Source organism: Tupaia chinensis, unplaced genomic scaffold (assembly GCF_000334495.1).
Source record: "Tupaia chinensis unplaced genomic scaffold, TupChi_1.0 Scaffold000450_1, whole genome shotgun sequence".
Taxonomy (NCBI): domain Eukaryota; kingdom Metazoa; phylum Chordata; class Mammalia; order Scandentia; family Tupaiidae; genus Tupaia; species Tupaia belangeri.
In genome coordinates, this window is record NW_006159956.1 from 584,836 (window position 1) to 595,665 (window position 10,830).

Here is a 10,830-nt window from a genome sequence, read left to right on the forward strand (position 1 = left end):
TGGCCGACCATGGTTCAAGTCCTGGACCTGGTGACTTGCTTTCTCGCTTTCCTTCTCTCTCTTTCTCTGATCAAATTGGAAAATAATAATCATAATAAATAAAGTTAATTATTTTTTAAAATAAAATAAAAATAAGTAATAAAAGAAAGAAAACCACTAGGTCCAGGACTTGATTTATTTATTTATTTTGTTGTTTTTTTGAGAGGTTTTTGCTATAGGGTGTGTGCGCTCGCCAGACAGAGAGACAGAGAGACAGAAAGCAAAAAATCACCCCCCGGGGGGATGGCCATGCCGCAATCCCTTCTCCTCCATTCTCCTCTCGGGATCTTGGGCATGCACGCACATGTGCCCGGCATGAGTTTTAAGCCACCGGGTCCGGGACGTGAACCCTGGTCGACTACATGGGAGTCCAGTGACATAGCCATTACGCTAACTGCTGGTCCCTAGGTCCAGGACTTGAACCATGATCTGTCATGTGGGAATTCAGTGGCCTTAACCACCATGGCACCTGCCGGTCCCTGGTTTTGTTTTTTTAACTGCCAGAGGGGACATGTGCTTACTAACGAGAGACAGAGATAGGGAGATGGAGAAAACACCAATAGGGTGTGGTCGGTTTCTTCTCCTCCATTTCTCCATCCTGTCAGGATTTTGAGCAAGCACACACATGAATTCAACATGTTTTTCAAGCCACTGGGGCCAGAATTTAAACCATGGTCAGCCTTGTGGAATCTGGCTCCCTTAGCCACTAGGCTACAAGGCCAGCTCATATAAGAGTTGTCAATTCTGCAAAGTGGGAAGGCTTGATGAAATATACAAATGACTGAATCCATAGATGGGGTTCATCCATTTGTTAATTTAAAAAATGGTTTCTGATTGCTGACTATGTGCCAGATACCATGCTAGGTATTGGGGACATTAGTGAGTTCCTGTTGTGAAGGAGATGTTCTTGTAAACAGTCCACTACAGGTCAGAGTGAAAACTGGGAAAGTCCTAAGAATAGCAATCTGTCCAAGATATAGACCAAGAAATTTTAATAATGAGATATAAAATTAATAGAACTATATTTAATTCAACAAAGAACCTTTGTAGAACCTTTGTAGCAAATTTTTCTTTCTTTCTTTCTTTCTTTTTTTTTTTTTTTTTGAGATGTTTTTGCTACAGGGCGTATAAGCTTGCCAGAAAGAGAGAGACAGAGAGACAGAAAGCTAGAAATTGCCCCCCAGGGGATGGCCATGCCACAATCCCTTCTTCTCCATTCTCCTCTTGGGATCTTGGGCATGCATGCACACACACCTGGCATGAGTTTAAGCCACCAGATCAGGGACTCAAACTGTGGTCAACCACATGGGAGTCCAGCAACATAGCCATTATACCATCTGCTGGTCCCCTTTGTAGCAAATTTCTAGAGATTGCTGACACTACATAAAATACAGCATTTATGTAATATAATCTCCAGAGATAGGTGATGAAAAACAAAAATGGGAGGCTAGCAGGTGGCATAGTGGTTAAGGTGCTGAACTCCCACATGGTCGACCATGGTTCGAGTCCCAGATTTGGTGGCTTGAAACTCACACCAGGTGTGTATACATGCCTGCCCAGAATCCAAAGAGAATAGAGGAGAAGGGATTGTGGCATGGCCATATCCCCTGGGAGGTGATTTCTCACCTTCTCTCTCTGTTTTTTCAGTCTCTGTTTCTCTGCTGAGTGGATGCACCCTATAGTGTGTATTCTAAAACAAAAAGGAAAAAGAAAAATGGTTTGAGTAGAATCCATCTTAAATAGATGGTGGAGCTGATTATCTAAACTTTATTCAATGATAGCATGTAAGTACAGTGATTCATAGTGAAAACCATACTAAGAAGTCATCTGATTTCTTCTGGGGCTGCTTTTCTCTCTGCAGGATAAAAAGTTGCCACAAATCTTTGCCTTGTTTCTCTGAGTTGGCCAATCAGTAAGTCACAAACGTTTTAAGTCTATTATGTCCCAGGCACTGAGCAAGTGAATAGTGTCCAGATGGGATGACAAACATTACACAAATCATTGCCAGTGTTCCATGGCTTAAATTCCATGAGGGTAGGGACTTGACTTTTTGTTTTGTCACTAGTCTGTTCCAAGAACCTTGCAGAGCTGACATGTAGTGAGTTTCTCTGTAAAAATTTACTACATTGGGGGCCAGCAAGTGGCATGGTGGTTAAGGGTGTTGGACTCCCACATGGCTGACTGCAGTTTGAATCCTTGACTCAGCTGCTTGCTTTCTCACTTTCTCTCTCTGTCCCTCTCTGGTCAAACTAAAATAAATAAATAAAGTTAAATAAAATAATTCTTTTTTAAAAACAATTTACTAAATTAGGGCCAGCAGGTGGCATAGTGCTTAAGGCACTGAACTCCCATGTGATTGATCATGATTCGAGTTCTGGACCAAACAGCTTGAAACTCATGCCAGGTGCATGTACGTGTGTGCCCACAATCCTAAGAAGAGAATGGAGGAGCAGGGACTATGCTGTTGTCATCTTCCCTAGGAGATGCTTTCTTACTTTCTCTCTGGTGAGCTCACTTGCCCTATAGCAAAAATCTCTCTAAAAAAAAAAAAAGGTACTAAATTTATAAACAATTACTGTGAATGTAAATAAGGTGGTATAGCCTATACTGCAAGGGTTGGGAAGGGTTCCCTGAGAAAGTGAGGTTTAAATGGAAACCTGAAAAGCAAATGGAGGTAACCTGGCCAAAAGAAAGAATGTGCTCTCATACTCCATCGTCCCTGCCCACACCGTGCTTTAACTGGAACTACTTCAATAGCTAGCTTTACTGTGCACTTCGAAAGCTCAGGAACCAAGGCTATTTGTCAAGGGAATTCCTGAATCTCTAGTATCTAGCAGAGTAGACAGAGACTTGCAATCAGTTTAATAATTTTTGAGAAGGAAATTCAAACATTTAGCATCTGCCAGTGGTATAATTATGGCCTCTCAGGAGAGGCAATTTTGTTTAATACCATATGCACAAGAATCTGAGGAAGAATAAAAAAAAACAACTGTACCTGTCATAAATCTTAGCAATTCTCAATTCGCCTCTTCCCTTTCGCAAGCTTATTCTTGTTGTTGAAGCGTGAGCCAGTATGTGTCCTCCAATTGGTTTTTTGGGGTCAGCCTGAAAACTGAATTAATAAAACACCTTTTCAAGTTTCATCATATGGACTATAAAAAATATTATCTGCAATTACAAGGCAATCTTTCGGTGGGCAGTGGCAGGGGATGGAGTAGGAGTTATTTTAACAGAAGCTTGTTCATAAACAATGAAGTGGGGGTGAGGTTTGGAGTTGTTACATACGTCATTGCTGTCTACTTAAGCTTCTGAGATTCCTGCAATATGTAGCTCATATTTTGTTTGACTTAAAAACATTATTGAATAATATATTACTGTTAAAAATAATGTAGTACTTAGGACCAGCAGATAGCATAATGGTTACGTTGTCAAAATCCCACATGGCCGACCACGGTTCAAGTCTCGGACCCAGAAGCTTGAAATTCACGCAAGGTGCGTGTGCATGTGTGCCCATAGAAGCAAATGGAGGAGGAGGGATTGCGGCGTGGCCATTTCCCTGGGGAGTGACTTCTCACTTTCCCTATCTCTCCATTGAGCACACATGTCCTATAGCAAAAATCTCTCTTAAAAATTTAAAAATAATACAGGACTTACTGTCTCAGGATAACTGTTGCTGTTAAGCCATTTCCTTTACAAACTCAAAGACTAAATTAATGAACTAATTTATTTATCAGAAATATTTATTTTTGAAAATTTCTTTTTTTCTTTCTTCCATGAGAAAGAGAAACAGAGAAACCGCCACAGCAGGGCTTTACTCCTCCATGCACCTTAGGTCACGTACATGCCCAGCACAGTCAAGAGGTCCCGGGACACAAACCCAGGACCTTTCAATGCAATACAAGTTCAATTGCATTGGCACTGTGCCACCACAGAAATCTTTATTGATTTCTAGTCTTGGCACTATCTAGTCTGATGAATAAGAAATATCCAACCCTTCTGCACAATATTGTGTACATGAGAGCAAATTAGAATCTCATTCTTATTCGTTAACTGTAAATCCTCTAATGTCCTACTGGCTATGAATTTGCAGTGAGGATGATGTTGGAAATATCTTTATCATTGATGCTCAGAGGTTATTCTTCTAAATTAGATATTGAAAAAATAAGTTCCTACCATCATTATGTGGATTCAAAGACCATATTATGATTGCCAGGTAGTTACAGTACTCATCTTGAGAGGTGTACTCACAAAGGGACTATCACTTGGCAAGAAGTGAAAGTTTCTAAACCCTAATAGCAAGCCCTTTAAAAAATCCTCAGTGCAAAAATCCTCAACAAAATACAAAGTACTAGCAAATGGAACCCAGTGGCATAGTACAAGTATATGCCATGACCAAGTAGGATTTATCCCAGGAACGTGAGAGTGGTTCAACATAAATAACCAATAGAATACCCCATGTTATGAGAATGAAAGGGAACAAAAGAATTGATCGTCTCTACTGGTACAGAAGAAAACCTATGCTTAGAAGTCAATGACAGGACGGAGCACACGCTACAAGGTTACAAACTGGGATATAGATTTGGGAGGCTAGTTACAAGTCAGTTCAAGTTTCATTTACTCTGTGGATTCTAGCTACTCTAAGCTGGAGTCTGGGAGTAATGAGGGTGCTTCTGATGGGCATGAAGTTAAATATGTAGATTATAGGTGGTGAGAATAAGAAGCTCTCTGGGAAAGGAGTCTGCTGCTCTAAGCTACTTGATTAAATGGCTTAAATGATTCTGGTCCCAGTGACTGGGACCAGAAGACCCTTGACTGAGGTTGGATAGCACTGGTTAAGATTTAGCAGGTCCAAGGTAGAAACAAGAATACAGAGTTAGTTTTGGAGTGAACCACCGTTAAAAAAGTCGGAGCAGGGTAATGCAGGCTAATAGCGGTGATGACGTCAGAAGGTGGGGCTGCTTTACCAAGCAGTGTGAAGGGCACTAAAGCAAAAGCCATCTCAGTGGGAAGAAATGAGGTGAATTGTCCCTGATTATAATGCTCTGACTCTTTAATGCAGTGGCACTGAGCTTCCAGGTCACTCCACGTTATAGGTGGCTCTTCGCGGTCTTAAAAGAACACTATGTCCTATGTAGGTGGGCTGCGTGAGGCCCTGATGATATTCTCAGCTGGGCTGTGAACTCGGAGCCTGCGAACACTGTATTTATGCTTCTCTAGTAAACTTGTCATGTTCTGCCTTCAGTACTATTATTTATTCACTCACTATATCCCACGCTCAATCTTCCTCCTCTTTCATATCACTAAACTCCTGAGGAAAAGACTACATTGTATTTAGTACTCCAGCAACAAGCTATACAGTGGTACACGGAAGCTACAAAAATCCCAAGGACTGCAGAAAGACGGCTGCTTCCACAGAAATTAGGGGAAAAAGAAATGAGGTTGGTTGGCAATTTCTATGAAGAGGAGTTAAGAGAGGACAGTGAGTTAGCTGAGTGGAAAGAGGAGTCTTAACAGCTGTGTTACGTGCTGCGTCGCCCAGCTGGACGACCTCTCAGCACTGGCATCACTCTCCTACGTGAGCACGGTTAACGCCACTTCCCCTGTTACAAACCTTAGTCTCTGGAAGCTGCTTCCCCATTCTCGTCCCTCACCTTGGATGACATCGCCTGCCATTTCATGAAGAAAACAAGGGCTTGGGACCAGCAGTTAGCGTAATGGCTATGTCGCTGGACTCCCATGTAGTTGACCGCGGTTTGCATTCCAGACCAGGTGGCTTAAACTCACGCCGGGTGCGTGTGCGTGTGTGCCCAAGATCCAGAGAGGAGAATGGAGGAGAAGGGATTGCGGCGTGGCCATCCCCCCTGGGGAATGATTTTTCGCTTTCTGTCTCTCTGTCTCTCTCTGTCTTTCTGGCAAGTGCACGTGCCCTAGAGCAAAAAAATAAAAAAAATTAAAAAAAAATAAAAAACAAAGAAAACAAGGGCCCTAGGAAGATGCTCCCTCAGCTTGCTCTTCTATCCACCCCTGCATAGTTATCTACAGTTGTATTCATCTCTCCTCCTTCCTGTCAAAATTCTTTTCTTTTTTCTTATTTCAGCAAGTCCTCTGATATCTCCACACATCTGCACATGCAGTTCCCTCAAGAATGAAAGCCTTTCCCCACCTCGTTTGCTCATTCAGCTCCTACTCATCCTTCAAAGGCCATCCCTTCCAGGACCCTCTGACTGAGCTCACTGTATTCCCTCCCATCCGTGTGCTCCTCTATTAAAGCACACAACACCGTGACTAGTCCACGGGTCTCGCGCTCTCGCTTCGCTCTAAATCCCTGTTCCTCTTTGTAACTGCAGTGCCTAGAAGAGTGCCTGCAAAATAAAAGGAACTCCATCAATACCGTAGGACGAATACAGGAAGACAACTGGAGTCTCCTGGACACAAATCTGTGACACACCTTCAAAGAAGCTATAATACAAGGAACTTCAGGAGGGGGCTCTGACAGAAAGGCAGATGTCACAGGAGATAGATCTGCCTGCTGCGGTAATCTGCCCCTGCCTCTGCTTGCCACTGCCATTCTAGATAACCTACAGACGAGCAGAGAGTTGGAGCTTCGAGATGAACAGTTATGGTTTTCCTTTTTTGCCAGAAGGTGTGTGCACTTGCTGGGGGTGGGGGAAGAGGAAGTGAGAAAGCAACCCTCATGGGGGATGGTAACTCTCCAGTTCCTTCTCCTCCATTTACCCCCTCCTTTGGGATTTTAGGTGCATACAAAATGCCTGGTGTGTTTTTCAAGACTGTGTCTGGGACTTGAACCATGCAGGTGGCCATGTGGGATACAGCTGCCTTAACTATCATGCTGCCAGCTGGCCTGCTATTTTTTTTCTTATCAAGCTGTTATTTATTGTTACCAACGTAATAGCCTATGCACTGATGAGAATAGGTACTACTGCTTGCCGTTAATTACTCCAAGTTAAGAGCCTGAATGTTAAGAATGTCATCTCGTTAAGATGCTTTTGAAAGAACTAAATGAGGGAATAAATGATAGGATTTGCAAAAGGACTAAGAAAATATTTAGGAAAGATATTATGGGAATAAGAAAGTTCCCAGAAATGACTCATAAATTAAGAGGTTACACTTAAGCAAAATAGACTTGTAGTGTAGTATAACAACAGCCTTGGAGCTGGGAGAAAATCAAGCCAATTCAAATTTTTTTTTCTCCTTCAAGGTGTTCAGGAATCTGTGTAGAATTTTTTTTTTTTTTTTTTTGGAGAGGTTTTTGCTATAGGGCGCGTGCCCTCGACAGAAAGACAGAGAGAACAGAGAGACAGAAAGTGAGAAATCACCCCCAGAGGGGGATAGCCATGCTGCAATCCCTTCTCCTCCATTCTCCTCTCAGGATTTTGGGCACACATGCACTCGCACCCCATGTGAGTTTAAGCCACTGGATCCAGGACTCGAACTGTGGTCAACTACATGGGAGTTCGGCAACACAGCCATTATGCCAACTGCTGAAATCTTTTTTTTTTTTGAGAAGTTTTTGCTATAGGGCATGTGCGCTCGCCAGAAAGACAGAGACAGAGAGACAGAAAGTGAGACGTCCCCGCCCCCGGGATCTTGGGCACGCACGCACATGTGCCCGGCGTGAGTTTAAACCACCAAGTCCGGAACTCGAACTGTGGTCGACTACATGAGAGTCCTGTGAAATAGCCATTACGCTAACTGCTGGTCCCCCTGTGTAGAATTTATGGCTCTTAATCTTTCTTGTAAGTCACCAACACTTTGACAATTTTATAAAAGACATATTGCATAAGTCTCCCCCCCAGAAAATGCACATGTGCACACATATAAAATTGTTCATGCACATTCAGGAAATTCATGAAATCCCCCCTGGTCATTAATAATAACTATTATAGGGACCAGCAGTTGGCATGATGGCTATGTTGCAGGACTCCCATGTAGTCGATCACGGTTTGAGTCCCAGACCTGGTGGCTTAAACTCATGCTGGGCGCGTGTGCATGTGTGCCCAGGATCCCTAGAAGAGAATGGAGGAGAAGGGATTGTGGCATAGCCATCACCCCTAGGGGATGATTTCTCACTTTCTGTCTCTCTCTCTTTGTCTTTCTGGCGAGTGCATGCACTCTATAGCAAAAACTTCTCCAAAACTATAATAGTAACTATTATAACCAAGATTTACTGAGTCCTTACTGTATGGCAGGCATTCTTCTAAGTTATCCAGTTAGTTAACTTTGATTAGATTTCATATTGTAAATAATTATAGATTAAAATTTGGATTCAGATAGAGGTCTAGCTACAGGGAGGGAATGCATTGGTCACATGAACCTCGAATAGAGCCACGTTTTCATTTTCAATAATCTGGCTCTCTGGCTTTTCCTGGAGTCTCATGAGCTTGATCGACATGAGTCTGACCCTGAGAGATGGATGGATCCTCAGTAGGGTGACCAAATCCAATCTCTGCCTGCCAGGTTGAGTGCCTGAACTGTGGTCAGTTCATCAGAGTAATGGATACATTCCTGCAAAGCCTCTTAAGTGACAGCAGCCAGCCATCTTCAGACAGATACACCCTACTGTACAGTGGTATATCAGTTTTGGAGTAACTAGTAGGATAGTTGGAGAATAAAATGAAGTAATTCAGGTAAGGCATGAGCCCAGCGACTATTATTATTATCTGCTTCTTTTTTTCTATTTATTTTTATTATCATCATAATCTTCTTTGTATTACATTGGATTACATATAACTTTACAGTGTATTACATTGCTTTTTCAAAAGGGTATTATTATCTGCTTCTTCATCCTGACTCAGATGCTTATTACCTATGTTACCTTGGGCTAGCTACTTAACGTCTAGACCTCAGTTTCTTTCACTGTAAAAGGAGAATAAAAAGACCTTATCTCTTAAGGGCTGTTGTGAGGATTCAAGAAATATTTAATATAACTCATCTAGGGCTACTAATGCCAGGAACTATACCTGATCATTTATATACCTTAATGCTATATTTACGGCAATCTTGTCACATAAGAATCCTCAACAGGGCCAGTAGTTTTATGGTGGTGAATGCAGCTGGATCCCACATGGCCAACTGTGAGGTTCGAGCCTCAGGCCTGGTGGCTTGAAAAACAAGCCAGGGGTGTGTATATCTGTGCCCCAAAGAAGGAAGAAATGGAGAAGATTTCAGCAAGACCACCTTCCCCCTCAAGGGGAGTACTTTTTTCTCCCGTCCCTGCCCCCACAAGTGCATGTGCTCTTTGGCAAATTAAAAAAAGAAAGAAAGAAATTCTCAATAAGTGGTAACTATTAATATTTAACTAAATTCAGTTAAGACAGTCACTCTTTAGTAAAATACATAGAACTTTTCTGAAAGTTTCCTTGAACTTCCTGCGTCTTCTAGCAGTTATAACCAAGTCATGAGGTGAAGTATAAGAAGGTGTAATAGCATTCCACATCCTTTTAGAGGGCTTTAATTTACTTCTATTTCTGACCAAGTTAAAACAGCTCCAGAAAACCACCCACATCCCTCCTTTAGCCTATTCTCTTATTACCCCTCTTTTTAAAATATTTTTTTCTTTTCTTTCCTCCTTTCTCAGACTGGGGAGTGTGAGGAGGAGGAAGAGAGGGGGGTAAATTTTAGAAATAAAGAGGGACTGAGAAAAATGATTTTGTTTCCCTCCCTCTGGCTGAAAAGAAAATGGCATATTATATATTACTGAGAGAAACACCCAGAAGAGCCTGGCCTGCCAAGTTCAAACTAATAGAACGCTGGGATCACGAAGTATAGTCATGGTTTGGGACGGGAGGGTAGCACAGTGAGAAAAAACAGCATCGACTAGGCCAGCCAGTGGTGTGGTGGTTACGGTGACTAGAGTCCACATGGCCAATGGTGTGGTTCAAATTCCAGACCTGGCAGCTTGAAAAACACAGAGCACATGTGCGTGAAGGCCAAAATTCAAAGAGGAGAGTGGACGAGAAGAATGGAGAAGGGCCTGCAGCATGGCCATCCCTCCAAGAGGTGATTTCTCACTTTCCCTCCTTCTTTCTCTTTCTCTCTCTGTTCTTCTCTAGTGAGCTCTCATGCCCTATAGCAAAAACTAAAACAAACAGAAAAAATAGCAAAAACAGCATCAACTCTGAAGGCAAAAATATCTAGGTTTGGGGCTGGCAGGTAGCATGGTGGCTAGAGTGCTGGACTCCCATATGGCCAGCCATGGTTCAAGTCCTGGACCTAGCGGCTTGCTTTCTCACTTACCATCTGTCTTTCTCTCTCAGTCAAATTAAAAATAAATACTTAATTAAAATATATATCTGGGTTCAAATCCTGGCTCCTCGTTTTTCAGTTATGTGATTGGGCAAGCACTAAGAACTCTGAGCCTCCATTTCTCTTTATACATGAGGACAGATGTGACCCTACCTCAAACATTGGTCAGAGTGTGGTCCTAGAGGGTATGAGCTGTAATAGCCACTCTTGGTGCTTTTTACTTGCTAAGAGGTAAACTTATGGACAGAATTTTTGAAATAGGATCCACTGGGAACCAGCAGTTAGCGTAATGGCTATGTCGCTGGACTCCCATGTAGTTGATCGCGGTTTGCGTCCCGGACCCGGGGCTTAAAACTAAGGGGCGTCTGTGTGTGCGTGCCCAAGATCCCGAGAGGAGAATGGAGGAGAAGGGATTGTGGCGTGACCATCTCCCCTGGGGGATGACTTCTCGCTTTCTGTCTCTATGTCTGTCTCTGTCTGTCTGGCGAGTGCACGCGCCCTATAGTGAAAATCTCTCCAAAAAAA

At 42.7% G+C, this 10,830-nt stretch overlaps 1 protein-coding gene across 3 annotated transcripts in view; it reads right to left on the minus strand.

The window, feature by feature from the left end:
- The window catches only part of DMC1 (DNA meiotic recombinase 1), a 56,122-nt gene that overhangs the window by 5,820 nt on the left and 39,472 nt on the right, over positions 1-10,830 (minus strand). For all 3 annotated transcript variants that reach the window (XM_006155361.2, XM_006155363.2, XM_006155359.2), the window contains one exon: positions 3,035-3,151. In XM_006155361.2, the coding sequence (XP_006155423.1) occupies positions 3,035-3,151 (117 nt within the window). The remainder of the gene's footprint in view (positions 1-3,034; positions 3,152-10,830) is intronic.